The 23,000-nt window shown below is 42.0% G+C and overlaps 1 protein-coding gene across 1 annotated transcript in view; it reads right to left on the reverse strand.

Moving 5' to 3' along the window:
• Window positions 1-23,000, reverse strand: part of rnf19b (ring finger protein 19B) — a 41,972-nt gene that overhangs the window by 3,427 nt on the left and 15,545 nt on the right. Inside the window, exons 2-9 of the mRNA XM_005459095.4 lie at window positions 18,072-19,355; window positions 7,432-7,631; window positions 4,300-4,444; window positions 4,039-4,201; window positions 1,556-1,670; window positions 913-1,053; window positions 630-819; window positions 350-484 (exon numbers count right to left, since the gene is read on the reverse strand). Of these exons, the coding sequence (XP_005459152.1) occupies window positions 350-484; window positions 630-819; window positions 913-1,053; window positions 1,556-1,670; window positions 4,039-4,201; window positions 4,300-4,444; window positions 7,432-7,631; window positions 18,072-18,742 (1,760 nt within the window). The 5' untranslated portion in view covers window positions 18,743-19,355. The remainder of the gene's footprint in view (window positions 1-349; window positions 485-629; window positions 820-912; window positions 1,054-1,555; window positions 1,671-4,038; window positions 4,202-4,299; window positions 4,445-7,431; window positions 7,632-18,071; window positions 19,356-23,000) is intronic.

The raw sequence follows: 23,000 nt of genomic DNA on the forward strand, positions 1-23,000 counted from the left end.
CCACACATAAATGCAAAGCTCAATTTCACAAAACCTGCATGCATGGGTTGTTGTAAAAGAGAAAGATTACAAAGAAAGGGAACACCAATGACTTGCTTTAAGAGCAGCTGCAGACCTTTCTGAAGTGATAAGATGTGATGATTCATTTCATGTTAGTGCCTGTTAAAGTAAAGCTCTATATAATCTAGAGTAAGATCGACACAGCTTTAGAAGACAGCAGCATGAGATCATGGTGTAAAGCTGCCAAGTCCACAGATTAGTTTTAATGCTGTTATCTCAACCACATCAAATCCCAAATCTGCTCGAGCAGCAGAAGGAGAGAGAAGAGAAGAGAAGTTTCCTCTCCTACCTGTCAGGTAGAGTGTAGGAGGAGATGATGGATCCGGCCATTCCTCGGGTGCTGGCACAGTCGCTCCCAGCTCCTAGGCTGCCCGTCTCTCTCTGGGCTGATTCTTTGGCAAGTTCCCCTGCTTGAACCTCCAGCCTGAAGCATTAAAATGCCCACATTAGCATTAAACATCAACCAGCATTTGCACAGCATAAAAAAAGAAATTACAATCTTTGTTACCCAAAACAAGCCTTGTACTCTTGAACTCTTGAGCTTTAGTTACTTCATCCCTTATCCTCACCTGCTGTACTTGCTTGTGCGAGTCCCCAGAGCGCCACTGGCCAGGGTGTTAAAGTGTGGAGTGTCGCCCAGAGTCCCTGGGGCCACGGAGAGCCCCTCGCTGGGAGAGGTGGTGCTAAGACCGCTGACCGCCCCTTCCAGACTGCTCTCACCGAGGCTCGGAGACTTGAGGGCTCGCCAGGCGTCCGCCACTGCGTGATCATACAGGAAATATTAGTATTAGTTTAAAGATGCCACCAGCTACATCCACTTTGCTGAAAATGTTACCAGCTCAGCGTACCCACCTGTGATTGGCCCATCGTCCTCATCAAAGTCGATCCGCACACCACGCCCCTTTCCTCTGCTCACACCACAACCACCTCCTCTGCACAGAGAGATGGGCACGACACCGTACACGTAGGCCAACATGATGGGCACACCGATACCTGTGAGAGGGGCAAAGCCAAGCAAACACACGTTTAACACCCGTTTGTCTAATTTTAATATCACTCGATGTATAAAATTTAACAGAAATAAAAAACAAAAAAAATTGATTTATTGTCTTTTTCTTGGCTGTTATTTTACTTTCACATATGATGAGGCACGAAGAATCTACTGTATGAACTGCAGTAATTTTAAAAGACGCAAAATATGCTGCTTTCTTCAAAAAAGCTTGTTGTGGTTTTGTTGCTTGAATTAATCGCTTATCCAAGAATAAAGAAAGAAAAAGAGATCATTTATGTCTGGCACTACCAAAAAATAAGAAATAACACCTTTCATTATGCAGAAACATGGAGTACTTTTCATTTCGTATCAAAGCTCTTTCCTTGTTTGAGGCTATCACCAGTGATGTGTCTAGACAAACTGTCCTCTTTCCTTTTTTTTCTTGGCCATCATCCTCAAACGTTCGTGACACATAATATCTGACGGCCCCGTCGGGTTTCTTACCCACGCTGACGGCTGCGATGACAGGAGCGGTGATGATTGACAGGGCCACGCCCCCCGTGATGGCCAGATTCCTTCGGTGACGAGACGTCTTCTTCAGCTCGTAGTGGGCGTGGATCTGCGGGAGAGGAGAGGGACGCACGCTGTTTAACACAAACGCTTCATGACAAAGGAGGAGGTGGTGGTTAAAATGACAAGAACGTAAACACAGAAATGATCGAATTCACTGTGATTATTTACAGGTTTATGATCATCTATAATAACAGTGAATACATTTTGGGATGTGTGCTGCTCATTTATCACTGGTTTCTATTGTTTCCTACTTATTTTCTTGATGTTTCAATAGATTTGTAATAAATTTTTAGCTCATAGAAGAAAAACTACCAGAAATAAATGTCTTTATTGTCTATGTTGCCATTGCTTGACTGGGATACAAAACAAGGAGCTCTTATTTCAAAATGATGTTGAAATAACCTGATTTTTGCCTTTCCCTTGATATCTTTAGTTCCTCCTGACTCACACAGGAACTAGGCTACAAGTCAAATTTCCCAAGAATCCCCCAGATTTAGGTTTCTACATCTACGTGCTTTTTCAGTGTCGGTGTTGTAACCGAGGACATGTCTCTTTTGTATTTTAGGCAAATTCAAAGCATATGAAATATTAGACGTGTCATTCTTGTGTTGCTGCCATGCTCTTCTTGTGGGACAAACACTTCAATCTGCAGCTGCTTGCTAAAACAAACACGGAAAAACAACTATGAGCCCATTTCGCTAGGCCTCATTGAGTGACATTAAAGCAAGTTTTCCCTGGAGGGATTTGCCCCAAATTACCACAGAGGTACTATATTACTCTGAAACTTCAAAGTTTCCTTCTCAGGAACTGAATCTGTGTCGCGACTTGTCGTAGAAGAGCAAAGACTTCCTGGAAGGTTATTAACTGCCTGAGATGGCACGCCTGGAGAAATTTCAACACGAGGGAAAGAAACACTGTGGGTGAGCCGCTGCGTAGCTCTCAAACAGGCTTTCATAACTTTGCAGTTTTATTGTTATCCACAAGAGAGCGCTGCAGTATGTTAATGCGCCACAAATCTCCTGACAAACGCCCACTGTCAGTTTGCTTCACTCTAAATGAGGGGCTGTTGTCTCTTAGTAAATACAATTTTTTCTCTGACAATAGAAAATTATAGCCACCTGTGAAAAAACATGACACAGCTGTGATTTACAGGAACAAAAGGAGACTTTAGAGGCTTTAAAAATAGCAGTTTTCTTTTTTTTACATAGAATGAATGAAGTTTTTACTTAGAATAGAAAGAAAAAACAAAAGAAACAGAGTTTTTCTACATAAGAGAGAAAGCTGTGAACTAAATAGAAAGCAGAAGGAAATGAAATTCACAGTTTTTCAATTTTGCATCGTATGACGCTTTCACATAGAAGCCTAAGTTTAACTACATCTATCAGATGGGGACAGGACCGCGGTCTGTGTGGAGGTCAGTGTGAATGGAAAGTATCTGGTGTTTCTGATGGGATCTGAAAGTACTTTTCGTCATTTCTAGAAAACTTCTGACGCCGCACTGAAACTTAGAAAAGATTTTGGTTCTGCAACGCTGTACATTCCAGATCGTCACTGAAGCAGGATTGTGAAAGAGTGACTGCAGAAGTGCTGCTAACTGTTTAAGTGTGTCGCCACATCGGTGTGGTTTTGTGCTTCTGGTTTCTTTAGCTGTGTGGATGGGTGATAAACGTCAAGTGGCGAGACCTTACAGACAAAAAAAAGAAAAGAAAAGTGCCGCTCGGCACGAAAGACGTTTCACTTAAAAATCCACTTTGTAGACAAATTGCAGCTTTAGATTATGAACAGTTTCACAACATGTTGAAGTTTCCATTTAGAGAGCCTCTATTTCCTTTTATCGACTTGTCTATGAAGTACTTCAAAACTGGGTGAGACATAACTAGGAAATTCATTTTATTTTGTCATTTAAAAAAAAGTATCTAAAATTAGAATACACGTTAAATACTCTGTAATTATTTTCTCAGATAACTAATTAACCATGTGTCTGAACAGTGAAAAATACCAGCCACACGTGCCCGAACACTCCTGAGCTGTGTAAGGTTAGCACTTAGTCAGTCCTGGCTGATACTAGCCTCGCCCTGTCTGAGGAGTTCAAGTTGCGTCTGTCTGGCTGCCAACGTGCAAAACAAACAGACTTAGAAACTCATCTGTCCCAGCTGTCATCAGCCCTTTAAATGACTCACTATGCTCTTCATGTTGCCTTTTTATTCTGGACTTATTGTGGGACATTTATTGTTTATTTAATATCATCAATACTTCAGGTTCTGTAAGACTGCCACTGCTGATAATAACATATATATATTAATTCAGATTAAATGCTCTGTGTAAAAACTTTCTTCATAGTGAAGCTGAACAAGCACAAAAAAGTAAAAATCTAAAGAAAAGTGACCTCATTCATATTTCTGCAGGTTTCTCACCTTGCGGCCGACGTAAACCGGGATGCCGATGACCATGGCAGGAACAGCGATGCCTGCGATGAGAGTGATGCCAACCGGAGCTCCGATCAGAGTTCCCAACTGCCACAAAATCTTCTTCTTCCTGCTCCACGGCTTCTTGCCCCAGAAGGTGCAGCCGGATGGACTGATGGAGGGAAAGAGGGAAGAGAATGCACAGAGTTAGGTATCTAAATTTGAAGGATCACACGCAGGTCTGTAAAGTCGAACAGGACGTGTGAGTACCTGAGGTAGTGCAGATCGGAGATCTCCTTCATGCAGAGCCAGCAGAACTCGCAGCCGCAGACGGCACAGGTCATGTGATTGCAGCTCCCGTCGTTCATCTTGATGATGTAGGCGCCACAGCGGGGGCATGGCTTGATGTCATCAGCTGGAGACAAAAAGATGAAATATGAGCTTAAGAAGTGCAGGGATGTTTTGTTTAGTGTGAGAATTTGTTTTTATTCAGTCTATTACGAGAGGAAATATCTCATTTCTTTATTAGAAATTGAGCCTAAAGAGAACGAGCACAGATAGCATTTTAGCCTTTTCTAGCGCTTCAACCATCAGTTAACCTTTAAGGGGAGAAACTGTGGCACCACAGGTGTGGATGCAAGTGTTAGCGGTTGTCTGTCTCTCTGTGTAAGCCTCGTCCAGCACGTATCCCACTAAACAGCTAAGAAATAAGTTGGATGGACACCCATCCTGCATATCAAAGCATCCTTCAGTCGCCGGTCTTTTGAAGCTATTACAGGCATAGAGGGATTAAAACAATAAAACACAATATATGTTTATCCAATAATGATATGAAACTCTTGATCTTTGTTTTTACTTATTATTGTCTCTGGAGGAAATGACACTACACCCACAGTGTGGGTAGTGTCTGTGTTAAAACAAAAATTCCAGTAAATCGTTTTAACACAATGTCAGGTGCAGTTTTTAACAGGAAGTGGAGCCGGTGTGTTGTTGTGGAAAACACCCTGGGAGGAAAACAGCAAATGGGACAAACTGAACGTAACATGCAAATTTAAGGTGAAAAACAGACCTGTGTCATCTCCAAGCAAATAAGTCTCACTGGGATTACTGACCATCATCAAAGGAAGCCAGAGCAGTGAGATAGAAGCACCCACACAATAGCATGAAATTACAAATAGTACTTGAAGCTTGGCTTTAATATTCTGGCTTCATATCATCAAAAGGCCAAACTAGGAAGCCCGTGTGGATGTCTGCGTCATTTCTGCCTGTCCAAACTGATACATAACCCTGGAGTTTCCAAACCAGTCTAAACAAGTCTCACTTTTCCACATTAGTTTCTAACATCTTTCAACTTTTTTTTTCTTGATGAAAAAGAAAAATCGAATTAGAACTTAAATAACAGAAAAACTCCAAAAGTGCTCTTTGGGTCTTTTCCTGAGGGCAGTAAGCTCAAACCTCATTAGAGTAATGGATCATTAGGCTCGCTGCGGCACTTTGTCCTCTAATGCATTTTGAGTCAATTCGCTGTGAGTTTGAATTCTGGTTGCAGGGAACGCTCTCTGCTCTTTAAAGGGCATTTTGGCATTTTAACTTGAAGTGACTCTGGCAGATGTGGTTGATGTGTGCGTGTAGGAGTAGTTGTTATTGTTGCTGCGCTCTGTATTCTGCTGACATCACTCTGCTGCTCACTCCTTCTGGTATCTCGCTTTCGTCCTCTCTTTCTTCCCCTCCTCTCTCTTCATCTTATCTCTATATATTTCCCTCCATATCATATCTTCTTTTTCTCCTCCTCCTCTCTGTGTTTGTCTGAATCCAGTTGACTAAGCAGCAGGTATCAGCAGACAGACAGACAGACAGACAGGCTGACACAGAGGGAGAGGCCTGGAGTTTTTTTTATGAGTCAGTTTCGGGTGTTTGGATTGTTGTCCGTCCTTCTGAAGCGCTGGCACAGAGAGGCAAAACTGGAAGTGGCGAATTAAAGAGAGCGAGATGAGGGCAGCTGGAGAGATTTCCCTAATAAATGTTTAATCAAAACAGGATTAAAGGCGCACATGCAAATAAGAATGTTTGCACACGCAGGCTGTTGTTTGCCTGTAGAGATTTTCATGATTGTATCTATTATCACTACAACAAGTATGTTAGGGGACAAAATATACAGTTTTCTTGCTAAGAGCTGGATGAGAGGAGGGAAAACCAGTTAAATATGAACCAGCAGCAGCAACAGGAGTTAGCTTAGCACCGAAACTTCTAATTGACTAATTAGCATGTTCGTTGGAATATTTCTTTATTCCATGTAAAACAGAACAGCAGAAGTGAGTCTAAAAATAGAAAATTGGGAAATGAGCGAGCATTCAGTATTTCTAGTTCCCTTTTAGAACCAGCTTCAGAGATTTGGAAGTTTTGTTTGACAATACGCAAGTAAATATCCATCATTTCAACGCGTTAACAAGCTAAATGTGGAGTCACGCTGCACCTGTGGCATAGGTACACATTTCAAACATATGGCCCGAGGGCCAGGAAAAGCTCGCCTACAGGCTGCAGATCGTCCTGCTGGACGGTTTTAGGCAATGTGACAACTGGAAAAGAAACGGAGAGCACTATTACTACAATATTTAGTTATTTAAATATAAAAAAGAGACATGTTCTGTTTTTATTCACAGTAATTATGAATTAAATGAACTGCCGGTATATTTTAGCTTCTTAACGTTTAAGCCCAAAACAGCCGTGCTCATGGATTTCTTTGCTACAGCTATTTTTCTTTAATAATGTAGAAAAACTGAGACTTTTCCTTGAATTAATTAATAATTGTGTAGTTAAACATCTCGGGAAACAGATGCCAGGTGTGTTTTTTAATATAATGTTAGTGTTAGGCAACACTGTAGTTTCACTGGGCCACAATATAAAAAACCTAAAGATAAAAAACTTACTTCAACTTGCAGCTGAACCGTTTCTGAGTCTTAAAAGAGAAATTATTCCAAAACTTTGATCTAATAAAGTTTAGACTGAGATATGTTTTGGTGTTGTTTCAAATGCAGGCTGACAGGATGCAAAGCACCGCAGTCTTGAAACTATCAAGTGAAGAAACTGTGATATAAATAGCGCCTCATGCTTGATTGAACGCTGAACACTTCCTCCAGCGGTGGGAACACTGAGAGCCTGGTACGACTGACGCGAGACGAGTTTGACTCAGCGCTTTGACAGACTGAGAAGAGATGTGATAGAGACAGACGGAGACAGAAAGTTCTCAGAGGTGTGAAAGTATTTTCAGGATGGAAACGCTGGTGAGAAGATTTTATCTGCCTGCACAAAGCGCGCAGACATCTGCATGGCGAGGGTTAGTCCCTCTTTGACTCTGTGTTGTGTCTGTGATTGATACTGGTTTGTGAGGCTTCAGGTACTCACCGGGTCCTTGCTCCTGCGTGTAGCTGGGCGAGTGGTTGCTGTGGGTGTGCAGAGATTGCGCCCTCTGTTGGCGGGCCGAGTCGCAGGTCTGGTTGGGGTGCCAGGCCTGTTTGCAGTGGTAGCAAAACTCCGCGCCGCAGCCTTCTCTGCGACAAACCAGCCGGGGACAGCTGGCACAGCCCGAGGCGATGACGGCGAACCTGAGAGGAACAGACGGAGGAGGGATGTTCAAACAAAGAGTCAAATGACAAAGTCAGAAAAGTTTTGAGGCCCTAATTGGAAAATAATAACGCTCAAGGCGGTGTTAAGAAGCTCAAACTGATTAAATGGGTTGCTGGTGCTGTTGATCCCACTGAGAATTAATGTCCCAAAATGCTGGGCCATATGTTTGAGTCTGAGCAACTCCCCCACATACCATCCACACCTATAACAGAACAGCCATGCGTAACCTGCAGAGCACAAAATCTGCAAAAACACAGCAAACTGGTGAAAAAGAGTCCCGTAAAGTAAAGACATGGACGGATTTTTAGTTTTCTATTGATATTTCATACTACAAGCCACACTTATTCCTTCACACACCCATCCACACAGGGTTTTATTCTATGCACTTTTAGCTCTTTATCTGTCGCTCACAACAGCACATTGAGGTTTATTTGGGGTACAGGATGTTACTCAATGACGCTTCGACTTTTGCAGACTGCTCACATCTCTTCATGCTATCTGTGAAAATAGAGAACTTGGTGCTAAACTTTGCTAAAAAAGAATGTGATTTACAGTCAGCAGTAACAAGCGCTAAATGTGGCCATTGTAACACGTCACATGCGGTTTGTGCTCTTTCTGTCTCGTTTTCTTGATGTGACAAACAAAAACGGGGACTCTGACTGAGAGACGCTGCACACATAAGAGCGCAGCTGTTAGTCTGTTTGACGTTAAATTAAACCATTTGGCTTTAATAAAGAATACTCTTAATTAGCAACTGAGGTCATAAACCTGTAGAAAGGGGATAAATAAAGCGAGTAGAAGGATCACCTTCTTAAAGAATCAGACGTTTTGCAACACAAGTAGTCGCCCCCTGCTGGCCATTGAAAGCAGTGCAGGTTTACCTGTCACAGAATCGCCATCAGTCTTTTCAATACAGTCTGAGGTCTTCATACGCGAGTCACTGGTGCATTTTTATTTTTGCAAAGATGATTTTATGTCTTATTGATTTAATTTAAATCTAATATCTTAACAAAAAGAGCTTAACTTTTGCCTTTATTCTGAAATATTCAAACTGAAGTTGGCAGAAAAACCGAGCTGCAATTTCGCAGTGGCGACTAATGGACACATTACGTAGCTTAAAAGCCCTCTGTGGACTGAGAGGAGAGAGAAGATTTGATCAATAGAGCAATCACTTACTAACATCACTGAGAGAGAAGGGAAAAAAGATGGGATGAGGTCAATCGATATGGATTTCACAAAGTACGATAGTGAGAATAGAGACAGAGAGCAGCAGAGTGCTCACTGGGAATATACCGCTGTATTGGAGTAATGACACAAATGTGTTTCGCAGTGAGGCGGTCAGATTGGGAAACCAGCCGTTGCTTTCCGCTAATCAAGATCAGGACTTGAGGTAGAAATAAACCTCCTAACTTCTACAGCACAGTGCAGAAAACTTAAACCACCCCTCATTTCTTTATATCTTCCTGGGAAAAATGCGAAAGATGAATCAAAATGTGAATACATAAATGGTAATACAGTATATGAGGCAAATGTTTTAGTCCAGTTTTTGTGCAATTTGGCACACCTCAGTCTTTTCTCTATGTTCCTGCCCTTTCCTTAAGAATGGCTTCCTAACAGCTAACCTCCCCGAACATCATATTAACTGAATAGCGAGATATATCACTCAGATCCTGTGTCAGGTCTTTGCTGGATTTTTTCAGATACTGTTCATCAGCTGTAGATAGAGGGTTTTTTAGACCTGCTACTTCTTCTTTTTTACACCACTTGTCTAGTTTCCTCAAATTTTCTTAAGGACACACTGCACACCCTGCTGAGATATGCCTAGTTTTCAGCCAACAGCACCTCATTGGTCCAAAAATACTATTTTATGCCTGTCAAACTGTATTTTTGGGCATTTTATATAGATTCAACTAAGGAAATTAGAACATATTTTTCTTTTTGTTGAGTTTTGTGCTTTTTTTGTGCTTGAATGATTCATAGATCAGTTTTAAGAAAGCTTAAGAATCATAAAACATTCCTCTAAAAACAGTCAAGTACAAGGATTGGACTGAAAATGAGTGAAAAAGTAGCCGATGTGCAAAGAAATACTTTGATAAACTTTCAGAAAACCTGGAGAATTGTTATTCAAGACCTCTTTAACAATTTATTCTAACTTAACCTTTCCCTTTTTATGTAATGACGGTTAAGCAGCACACGTTTAAGGAAATAATGTTAAATATAGCCAAAGCACGGCATGTTGGAGATGATGAGGACGGAAATGAAAGAAGAGTGAGATACTGAGATAGGAGCGAGCGTCAGTCACAGGAGAAATCACAAAGGATGGCTGTCATAAAAGACTGTCACACAGAGAAGAGAAACATGTTGGGGGAGTGCAAACAAAAGCAAGCAGGGATTTTAAAATAATTCCCTCCCTGAGAAAAACAAAGGTTCTGCCACTTTTCCGCATGGTAGCTGTGCTTTTATGTCCCTCTATCGAGAAGAGGAAGAGCGTGGAAGAAGCGATAACGCGACAAACTTGTAATTGTTTTGGTATGCCTCCAACACACCAACTTCAACGTGTCCCTCGTTACCACCTCTGCAAGCGGTGTGACAGGCCTGCTCTCAGGACTGAATAAATTAGCAGATATCTGAGCCGACAACAGCTCCCTTCCTCCGGACAAGATCAGACAAGAAGTGGCATTTCTGCAGAACTGCAGAGACACTTCAGCCTGCATCTGTCGAGACGTCGCCAACGCTTCCAGCTCCAAAACATTTATCCACAAAGATTATCCAGAGTTCATCTATAATAATATTGCGATATCTTAAAACTACCAACATTGATTTCATGATGGTCCCTTAACTGGCTTAATGTTTAAATCAGTGCATAAACTTTGGATCTAAATGATGCAAATAAAAACAAAGAAATGCTGATTGTGCATTTCTTTCAGTGGCATCAGCACTCTGGTTCCATGTTTCCTAAACAGCAGCAGAACAGCAGAGAATCACATGAGTAATGAACAAGCTCTTCACAACAAAACCGATTTGTTTACATATTTTATAACTCAGTCTAGTTGCTACATGAAAACCCCCATTTGTCCTCTACTGGGAACCTTCCTACCACTTCTACTGTAATTTGCCTGTGTAGTTTCAGAGTGGTCATACACAGAGGGGTGTTTCCAGGAAGACAAACAGTCCAGATACAAAGACCTGCTTTCACCTAAATGCTACTGCTAGCAAGTATTTACAAGGACAGAATAAACCAGTTTGAAAAAATTTTTTTTCAGGCAATGTGATGAAATTGCCTGGTTCCTGTAGAACCAACAGGTGGATGGTGGGGCGGTGGTGGAGTTTAAGCAGCAGGCAGCAATGCAGGCAGAGGGAAAGACTGCCAAATTGGAGGGGTGTGATGTAATGTTATGTACTCGCATTTATGCAGCGCTTTTCTAGTCTCACTGGCCACTCAAAAGGCTTTAACCGTACACTCGCACAGCTCTTTAAATACGTCATCTAGCTCACACCCACAGCCGGTTTGAAATCAACATGCAAGTGTTTGGACTGTGGGAGGAAGTACCAGGAGGAAACCCACGTAGGCTCAGCAAGAATGTGCAAACTCCACAAGGAAAGGCCTCGGGGTTTGAACTAGGAATCGTCTTCCTGTAATGCAACAGTGCTAACCGCTGTGCCGGCCCAGAGGTGTGTTTTGATATTTGATGTGAGGAGAGTGAGTGTGTTCAAAGCTGTGCCGGTTGAGTTGACTGTCCACGCTCCTATTTATCCAGGCTTGCGTCCGGCACCAGGAGTATACTCTCCTCCCAGGGAACTTTCACACGTAAGGGAATTGTATTAGCCAGCACACCACAGATGTATTGCAACAGGCTAAAATTGCAGTTGCAAGTTACTTTTTCGCCTATCGGTACATTCAAAGGCACATATACAAAGGTCACATGACCTCTAGATGATAAACTGCCCTTACAAGTTAATCATTAATGCAATAACTTAAGTTTTAATGATAATAATAATCTTGTCAAGTAAGAAGTTGCTGTAAAAATAAAAGGTAGAAGAAGTACAAGTAGGTTTCCACCAATCAGGCACTAACAGGGTTTAAGTGGTATTTAAATTTTAATCGATGCCACACATGTGACGTGGTTAAAAAATGATTTAAAAAAGATATTGTGCAGATTTTTTTAGTAGTGTGAGGCTTGTGATTTTTCCTAAAATGAGAAATATTAACCTTGTGATGGCGCTACAGTAGAAGGCACAGCATCCCCAAAGCTTTTGAACACAGTCAGTGTGTCTGCACAGCCTATAAAGCGCCTCTTTTTACACGTAATTTGTCCTCGGGTAAACATCTGGCGCTTTAACTGCTAAATACAGCACAAGTCTAAACCTGTCCTTGACTCAAACAAGCCTTCAAAACTGCTCGTTTTCTGGCTAACTCTGGACAGACTGTGGCACAAAGTGCAGTTTCATTTATGGGACAGATGCCATGCCAGCGCCGTCTCTTTATTGGTGTATTCTGATGTGGCGGAGTCAGCGAATCAGGACTCATGTTTCCAGGGTGGAAAAGGGTGGGGTGGGGTGGGGGGGAAGCCACAGACAGAATGGGACAAAAATAAGTAAAACAAAAAGGAGATGTGAGATGGGTTAAAGGGGTCATGTAAGATCATGAGCTGAGATGTAAATCTGTAATAACACATGACGGAAACAGAGGAAGAGAGGGAGGAGAAGCGGTGGAGTCATAGGAGTGCTGACATGCTGAAAGGAAACGTGCTCAGACACTCCTGTCAGTGTTCGGCTTCAACGGGAGCCACCTGGGAGTGAAACCCTTAACCACACACGCAGACACATGCACAGCAGGAACCGGGATAAACCAACACCAGCATGAAGTCATGGCTCATCAGTCTGACTCACACAGATACACGAAAAACACGAGTGTTCGTTACATCTCAGTCCGAGACAAAAGGACAAAAATTCAGTCCGGCGACTATGTATTGATCGGTTTAATTAAGTCCCAACTCCTGTTACCCTTGGCAACGCTCCTTTTATGCCGCATCGATAGTCACCATAGCAACTGACAGCCAGGGACAGTCTTTGTTCTCACTGGATGCTGAGGTCTGACAATCAGACGGGTCGGGACCTCATTGGCCGGATAAGAAGAGCGGGTCAGAGGTATCCCACTGTGATATGACAGCTATTTAAAAATAAAAAAGATTCACTTAAAATCACAGACTGTGAGTAACAGACGGGTGTAGCCACCATGACATCACCCACTGACTTTGAAGCTTCAACATCAGCATTATAGTCACCCCCATCTTGGAGTTTATTAACTGGACCTGACAACTGGAGGATGGATCTGCCTAAGAAAGGAAAGCATACCCGGCTTTGTAAATGGGACCATCATTTTTTAAATTAACATCGCACCATGCCGATAAGGGCTTGAGACCATAAACTTATCAGAAAGGTGTTTACAGAGGTCACAGATCGAGTGAAAAGTAGGGTTATTTTCCAAGAGACTTCAGCACAGCATGATTTCTTGTTCTTATTGTGCAGGTTTAAGTCACTTCCTCGTTGCAACCACTTTTCACACGGTCTGTGGATGGCACCCACACAAAACTCCTACATTTCCCAAATAAGCCTTTAAGTCACTAATGATGACTAAAAGCGCACCTAGAATTCAAGCTAAAATGTTAAAACTGTGACAAAACAATTTCCCTGTGAGGATTGTTAAAGTTCCCCTGATACCTGATGGTTATCTGTGTTATGATATTTTGAGGTTTTTAGCTTTTCCATCACCTCAGGACAACAACGTCTTTCAAGATTCATATGAGATTGTGTGATAGGCTTAAAAACACTGTAATCATCTGGTGTTTTTCTCTGTAACTCCCGGCTTCATCGCGAAGCTCATCACGCAAACAGACTAAAAGGAGTAAAGACTGGTCTGCCCACATTAGGGCAGCAGAGCAAGCTGCGCATGCGACACTCGTGCATTATCCTCTTATAAACAGTCGTCTATTTATATGCCATTCCTCCTGAAGTAAACATCTGGCTCCTTAGCTGCTAAATATACCACTGTTTCCCCGCGCTAACGAGAAAAGTTGGTCTCAAACATCTGCCTGCTGCAGCCAAAAGCGTCACTGATGAGAGCTGCGAGACAGAAGATATTAAAAGATGTTAAATTAGTGCTCCATTAAAGCTGCCGAAACAGGGTAGGCTTATCATTTGTCGTCTGATACTCCTTCCTGTTACACGCTGTCATCTGATGCATTTTCATTTGCAAGTATTGATCAGTGCAGTTAGTTTTACTACCTTAATAGTTCAGAAAGACAAAACGGAAAAATCCCCTCTAGCCGAAGAGAAGAGCGAAAGTGAAAGCTAAACTTTTTTTTCTTTCCTTTGTTGGTCTTCTAACCACAATGGTGACATTTACCGGCATTTTAATCACCTGCAGGGGGGTGAGGGAGGTTGTGAAAGTGTTAGCTGCAAACAACTGTCCCTTTAGACGAGGGTAACGGTGCATAATTTACACAATCCACACTGATTATTTGTTCACTTGTCACTTAGACCGTTAACTCCGATAAAATGTCCAATAGAGAAAAAGATAAGACAGAAAAACCAGGTCACATTTACATAACTTTCCCAGACGACACACACTCTCACACACGGTGCCCATTCTCAGTTATAAACACTCGATTAACACTCGAGAACTTCACACTTTTTTTTTGACAGTTTTCGGTTGACGCCTCGTCTCCAGTGAGCAACAGTCTGAAACTGCCTTTATCTCTCAGGTGTGTGTTTGCATGTGTGTGTGTGCTGCTTTCCCCCCTCTCTCCAGCCCTGCTTGTTTGTGGTGAATAACAATTTGATCTCGTCTGATGTGAAGAAGAGGCTGAGTCACTGCTGCCGTCAGACACCGGACTGTCCCTGTAAATATGTAGGTCAGCAGTCGACCTCTCCTTTAGTGATACTGGTAATACACACACACTTTGGCTTTGGTTTATTTTTACCAGAAAACTGGACTAAATTACGTCTGTCCCAACCTCCATAAGCTCCTGCTGTTCTTTTTTCCACCAGGGCAGGCCAAAGTGTTCTGTCACAGCTGTCTGCATCCAGAGATACTAACAGGTCTAAGCAGGCTGATGTTTTCTACAGGAGACATCAGCCTCCACTTTACTATCAGAGACACAGTTTGAACAGGTTAAGCTAAGAGGAGAAGCATGTTTCAAACAGACCCAGTATCCTGTGCAAAGAAGGGAGCCAGGAGACTCATTAAAGAGCTCTACTTAAAAAGACTTTTGCAATATCGATCAAAAAATGCCCGTTGAGGTTCATTTACATCCCCACTGAGAGTAAAAACCATCCCACTCATGGATTCAGGCTCAGAGTTGAGCAAACAAGGTGCTTTGAAAACCTGAAGTGGTGAAGATGTGACAGCAGAGCTGTGACACAATATAATTATAAAGCAATTAATTCCCCACAAAGCAGCGGTGTTTCATTTGGCTGATAAAACTTTCTTTGAATATTTATTATGACCAGAGGGGGATTCATGCACGTTTTCTGCTTTCTTAGCTTTTATAAAGTTGCCTAAGTTTGAGTTAAAATGTGTTATTCTGCAGTTATGGTCCTCACAGGTTTTATCTCATATTCTAATAACTTCCTGTCTGGGCATAAGTAAAATCATGCTGAGCTGAAAGGCACACTGTGTGGCTGCCAGCAATCATGGATCTGCTTCCTGCATCAGCACAGACGAACTATAGATTTACTAAAGTAAATAACATCAGTGTGTAATGGTCATGAGGTCATTCCTGACTGTAAAAGTAAAGCAAACAGAGCGTAATGAGAAGCGAAAGGGTGAAAATGAGTTAATCATTCTTTTAAAAGCCACAAAGGTTGATTTTAAAGTGAAATGTTATCTCAGCTTTGTAATAAATATAATTACATTACATATAAATGTAAGAAACAGCCAGCAAACTGACGTATTTCATGATGAACGCACAATATATATATATTTATAATAGGTCTACAAGTGCTTGTTAATATAATCCACCACATACTGCACTAACAGCTGCAAAGTCTGAATGAAAGTGCATTCAACTGCTTAAAATCTACTTTAAAAAAACTGGAAAAAGAAGTTTACATATGCCATTAATCCTTGATTAATGCTATACCTGAACTTTATGCATGTAAACACAGAGATTATGTGCATTTGCAAACTAAAAAAGGACATTAAAAAAGTATTAATCGTAGCACGAGATGCCTCATCGTTACAAATGTAATATTTCTGCCTTCAAAAGAATAAAATCATTTTATATAAATGACTCATGACTCCCATGCACGGCTGTACTTTCACAGCCCACAGACTTTCTAAAGCTACTGAAATGAATACAACTGAAAATACTGCATTTTGTTTTTAGATTGTACCAAATCTTCATTTATTGGGACAAAAAACAGTAACTAATAAACAAAAACCAAAGAGAAACAAATGCACATAAAGGCCCATATAATCAGAGATTTATATAGCTTTGGCTTTCCTCTGTAACAATACCTGTGTTACTGTACAAAACCAAAGCAGAAGAATATCACTGAAAATCTGCGTTCTGTCTTCCCACACACACAGACACGCACTCATGCACACAAACACAAACACAATGAATCACTCCTGCTTTCTATGATGAAACAAACGCCTCTCATTTGTTCCAGAAACCTAACCAGAGCAGCGGCGCTACCTCTAAACCCATCTGACGCTCCCCTCCTCTGACCACAGGGCCACCTCTCAGGCCTCTGACCCACTTACAGCTTCTCCTCTACTTTGAAATTTGATCCCTCGCTCTGCGCCTTTCCTTCTCTCTCAAACTGGTCGGCTCAAAGCAGTTCCTGTTCAGTTTAACCCAGACAGAAAACTGACGTGAAATCTGAAGTAACATCCTTTATCTGAAATTGCAGAAGAAAGAGTGAGCAAATAACGTTTAACAGTAACCGACTGGGCAATCTCGCATGTCAGCTGTTGGCCCGGTAATTATAGCGGAAATCCTTACATTGGAAATGCTAACATACTAATATTTATGTATGCTTATCTGATGACTTCTTCATTCAAAACCAGATGTTAACTTGAAACTCTAAGTTTCTTTATGCTTCCAGCTTTGGAGAAACTGATCTTCAATTCATTCTCTTTCAGATATAAAATGACTTCTGGCATTACTCAAGCACCTTCACCAGTAAACTGAAGTGCCTCTGGCTTCGCTACATTTTCACTTTGAGTCTCACTCATAGCCTCGTAGTCTAGTTTCTCTTTCTCACTCTGACGTTGTTTGTTTTTATAAATTACGCAATGTGAATTCCCCCAAAGGCCGGACAAACCTTCCGACAAACGGACCAGGGCTCTAAAGCTTTCTTTGTATAAGCGCCTTAATCCCCAATCAGATAACTTGATAATATTACATAAACAGGAAGACGGAAACAAAGCTGAAACTGAAGCCGGAATTTCACCTTACTGTAAATGCTCAGTCTAACCATTAGAAGAGTCATTCATTCATTCATTCAGTGTTATAAATGTTGGTTTTCCAACCCATTTTTCTTTCCACTGGTATCAGAAATATGCGCATGGTATCCTTTGCATCTGTGCTACCACACTGCCGGTTATCAAAGTAGTGCTTTACATCTCATACTCCCATTTCCTAACATTATGTCGTTAAGAAGTCCATTTGAACCCAAAACTCAGTTTCTTCTCATCCTAACCAAGTAGATTTTAGTGCCTAAACATAATATGTGTAAGTAACAGTACAGCGAGTACAAACGATACTTGTGCGCAAAGTGGAAAAAAGTCCCAAACTAGATGCAAATTGTGGTCTCCCGGTTGACAAAGTTGGGTGTTATGTTATTGCCACTCCTCCGGCTTTACAATGTGGACTTCATTCTGTCAAAAGGGACCGTTATATGTGGGCTGCAGCCAGTGACAGCAAAAAACAAGTCATGCATATCTGTAGGACAGTCGTATTTGACTGCCTGGCAGGAGAACGTGTTGCATTTTACTATAAAGGCAATGACATATAGCTGAAAAAATACCATGACTGAGCGATTAGTTGAGGGACAGAGCATTAATGGTAACCACTTACTAATAAGTGAAAACTGTGGTTGTTAATTTGTTGGTTTTTGACTCCCAGTTTAAAGAGCCCTGCTTCTTTATGACTGTAAAAATATTTTTGGTTTTTGCTTATTCAAGAGAGAAAATAGGCCACTTTACTATGTCACCAATTTTCTGACATTTTTTCCGTCTACTACAAGAACATATAGCTCATGAAGTGAAAGAGGCAGGAAACTGGTGATAATATCACACGAACGGTCAAACAAAAGCACCCAGAAGTGGAACCAAGCAGCAGCATTAGAGCAAAAATACAGATTTTATCAGTGAGACGGGGCTGAAAACATAATGTGCAGTCTCTTACCCGCAGTCGGGCGCCGGGCACCATCGGCAATCCGGATCAGAAGCGAGGCACCTCCTCAGTAGGAATTCCTCATACTTCTCCATCAGGGCCGTATCATCCAAGATGTCGGCCACCTGCCGCGGGGCCAGCCTCTCGGCACACTCGGGGCAGCTGAGCTGGACTCGGCTCTCTGTGATTTCAATGCGGAGGTACTGGCGCAGGCAGCAGAGGCAGGATCGGTGGCTGCAGCCCAGCAGCTCGGGGAGCTGGTCAGCGGGCTGACGCACCAGGCACAGGGGACACTCCAGAAGATTGGCCTCCCCGGAGGAAGCGCCTCCGCCCAGAGACGGCTGGCTGGAGGAGAGTGGCTTTGAGGGGGTGCCGGAGGCTGCATCCTGGGGGGTCGTAGCGGTTGTGGCGGTGGTGGTTGTGGTGGGGTTAGCAGCAGCTGCAGCAGCTGCAGAACTCAAGGCAGAAGGAAGCAGCTGTTGTTGCGTGTGGTGATGTTGGTGATGATGAGATAAAGGGGTGGCCGCTCCTCCTTTGGGGGCCCTGGTTCCCCGAGAGCTCCGTTTACCGTGGAAGAGGCTGAAGGAGATGCGGCCCTGGCGTTTGCCCGCCGCACGGCACTTAGGGTTGGGAACGCCATTCACCGAGGAGTGAGGCGACTCAGAGTCCTTTTCTGATCCCATTTTTCCCAGAAGAGACAGACAGGGTGGGTAATTGTCCCCTTATACCGAGGGACTCTGAACTACTCAAACACACTCTATCAGACACACAAGGGAGGATTTGTCCACTTGTGAAGCCAAACTGGAATGCAAATGCTACTCAGGTTTGAGGCTGAGAAACTTGAGTAACAGTCTCCCTCCTCTCTTTTGTTTGATTGGAAACAAAACCTTATCAGCAAAACAGAGACTGAGATAACAGATAACCACAAGAGAATATGAAAAGGATTATGAAAGTGAAAAAAAAATCCGCTTAGATTCCCACAGTACTTCTCAAACTTGGCAGTCAAAGCACTCGCGAAGACAAAAAAACCCCCAGCCTTTCATCTTTTAGGCAGATGTTAAAGTCCGACTTTAGTGTGACTCAAAAGATTAATGTCAGTTTCAATGAATCGCTCTCCGACAGAAGCAGACAGGGTAAAAAAAAGATAAGAGAAGAATCCACGGAGCCTGACTCAGTCCAAATGTTGAAATAATTCCTCCGTTTTCATCTGATTCTGTTGAGCTGTATTCAGAGCGTCTCCTCCGTTCACCCTCCTCTGCTTCTTGTTGAGCACCGGCTTCTCTGAACGCTCTTTTTCTGTCAGGAAGAAGAGAGCAGGAAGTTAGTACAAAGAGCATGCTCAGTATGACACACACCTCTCTTCCTCCCTCCCTCCTTCTTCACCCCTCCTCCCTGTATCTGTGACTCTGCTTTGCTCTTCCTGGGTTTCAATCTGATCATTAACTCCTTAGATAATCTGAACCGAGTATCTATCTGTGCTAATTACATTTAAACCCACAGACAGACACACACACGCACATTAATGAAATCAAATGTTTTTCTGTATGTGTTAAGCAACCATAATTGAGAGGTTAAACAGGACACATCTGGATGAGTTAAGCCACCAATTAAATCCATGACATCATCATCCAGCCCGGCCAATCGTGCGTCCTTGTGAAACCAGTCTCTCTATCGCTCTCCATCACGCTGAGCATCGCAAGCTCTTCCTCCACTTCACACTGCGCTGCTAGTGCCGTTGCCATGGCGATGCTCACTATGAGCGAGGCAAACAGCGACCCACTCTGTGACTCTGGCACTTATGTACGCACACACAGAAACACACGCGCAGCTGAGCATGAACTGCTAAATGGATTCACATCGAGACACATGTGATTGCGCGTGGGCACACGGGCACACACACACACACACACACACACACACACACACACACACACACACACTCAAAAGATCTTTTTTTGTTGTAATGCGTGTACAAATACACATAGAAACACACACACAAACACACTACACGTATGCATTCACACTACACACAGGCACACGTAAACTAGTACATTTTTCCTATTGTCTAAAGACATATACAAACACACACACACTCCTACTTAAACATCAGATATGAAAAAGCATGCACCTACATGTTCAGTCTTGTAAAACAACAACACACACACGCACTATAAATGAAAAATGGTTACGTATGCACACAAACACGCAGAGTAGTAATGTAACTGCAGTATACACCAACACACAGGTAAACAGTTTTACGCCCACTAAAATCCAACGCAAAGATACTAAATGGCAAACTGGAGGGTTGAGAAATGAAACCAGCATGGAAGTGATTACACGTGAAGTTCCTTTAGTGGCCACTTGAGGCCTCTAAAAACGAGTTAATTCCCCGTGACTCCCGTGATCGATGTGGAAACTGTTTACAGCCTTTTTGGGCTCGAAGACTAGATTCTTCCTTCATAATAACTGACGGGTGAATTTCTTTTAAACACAGCCAATTAAAATGTGTTCAGGCTTAAAATTAGTGGCATGGCTGCCTTGACCGACAGACAGAGAATCCCTCCTCTTCTGGACTGATTTTAAACACAGATCTGAAACACTGTCAGGTCGCAGGAGTTTTTTAATGCTAGCTGTACCTCTAAATACTTTTCTGTCTATAAACAGAACGAGTGACAAAAATTCTCTGATTTCTCTGGAACTTTCTTTAAATAGATCTTTTTATTAGCATTTTGTTCATATAGAAAAAAAGAACATATTGCAAGTAACAGGTCTAGTGTCATTGGATCAACAGACAATACGTTTTTTTGCAATACTAGAAGTCCGTTGACATCGATAACGATCTAGTAACTAGCAAAACAGCTTCTGACGATGTCTGCTGAGCCTGAATTATGCTATAGCCCCTCCCCCTCCATTCCCAACAGGAGAAAGATCTATCTGCAACGACTCTTGCATTTCTCATCATGTATGATGTGCTGTTTTGTTATGTAGTTCTCTGACTTAGTTTTTTCATTTATTTTTTTGCACATAGGTGAAAAAAAACCTCTGAGTTGCACTTGTATAGTTTATAAAATCAGCTTGCTAAACAACCTTGCTAACATTAGGTGGTAACTTAGCACTTCACTGTCTTAAATATTATCACTTCTGGCTTTTCTGGCACTTTGCAAAATGTTAATACTGAGGTTTCCAAAAAAAGTGTGAGCTGTCATGATGGGTATTTCCATCTTTTGCATACAGTCTATGGAAAACACAGATATGCAAACTCATAAAACCCCTCATAAGCCTATTAAAGAAACACAACATGTATACAAAGTCACACTCAAACCCGTAAATGAGCATACACTAGCTCACAATCTAATCACCCATATGTCTGAATAACTGCCGCAACCTTAAAAGTGATAATTATGTTCAAGGCGCGCGCACACACACACAAGTGAGCATACACCACCATCTGAATACACCCATTGTAATTATGTTCTCACTACAATTGCAGGCTGTGTGAGCTTGGATGTGTTATCAAGTTGCAGATTTATTTGTGTGTTTCTACGCATTTCTCTGTAACTACTAACAGCTCCTGGAAGCTCTCCATGAGCTCCATGGAGCTGGGCATGGTTGGAAATGTCATGTGGCATTAGAGATAATGGAACAGACAATAAAGTGAATTAAACAGACTCAGGAAGCACGGACACACTTCCTCCTCAGCAGTGCAGACATTTATTGGTTTTCTCTCTGTTATCAGCAAATGGCTGACCGGCATCTCTCATTGACTTACCGTTAACAAATGTGATTATGGACACCAGTTTATAAGCTTTTAACACACACATAGACCCATGCACACACGCTTACATGCACTATATGTTGACCCAGTAAACATCACACCATTCGGGATATTGAAACCTGTGTGTGTCTCTGTGGGAAGAGTGTGACGCAGGATTCACGTGAGCAGCAGATAAGCTGATCAATCACAGCTCAGCAGACTGCCTGAGAGACGTGTCTGTGGAGCTGCTCCTCCGGGCTAAGCTGAAAGGTCTGATCCCAGAGTTTCCAGGTCATAAGCAAAACACAACGCAGGGAATCCGAAACTGATTATACGGGCCTGTATTTTATCTGCATTTTAAATACAAAAAGCTTGTTTTTGAAAAACAAAATCATTTAAATATGTTTTGTTAAAGATATAAACAATTCTGATGTTTAGTGGTTACATTATGTAGTCAAAACAGATCAAACATTAATGATCGGTATTAGATGTGGCGTGGACTTTTGATGTAAACAGATACTGACACGCATGACCGACGCAGACTGAAGGTGAACCTCAGCAGTTTTGCAAACATTTTACATATTTTTTCTTGTCAAGAAACTTATATAGTCAGACAGTCTGACCAACAGCTCGGAGCATCAACCAATCAGCTTCCTAGCTCTCTTATTCTGGCTCAGGACACTTTAGGAAAAGAGATCCTGAATCTCTGTTTCCAAGTTAAGTAAAGGTTAAAAAAGAAGTAAACTGTTAGCAGAGACTTGGAGGTCACATGTATGCCAGGCTTTTACAAAAAATATATATATACATGTAATAAAAGTGATGAAATAACTGATAATTATGGTATAAATGCTTAAGCGTTACAAGAGTTTAAAACCTTTTAAATATTCAATGTTTCTACAAATTTGCAGTGCACATTCATTCAGTCACAGAGTGGATACAGTGGTGCTAAAACACTGTTTTATTTATTTAGATGACTTCCTGTTACTGCAGCTGTTATACTGGTTTTATATTTAGGGAAATAAAACGGTCCTATCAGATAGGTTAAGGTCAATGAGTGTCCTTGTTCAAATCCAGTACTAAAATATGTAAAAAAATACAGGTGTGCATTAACCAGGGGACTGTGGAGGCTTTAACGGAAAATAACTGAGAAAGTCAAATGTAAACTGTCATGGTGGGAGTTTTTTGGA

Source organism: Oreochromis niloticus, linkage group LG22 (assembly GCF_001858045.2).
Source record: "Oreochromis niloticus isolate F11D_XX linkage group LG22, O_niloticus_UMD_NMBU, whole genome shotgun sequence".
NCBI lineage: Eukaryota > Metazoa > Chordata > Actinopteri > Cichliformes > Cichlidae > Oreochromis > Oreochromis niloticus.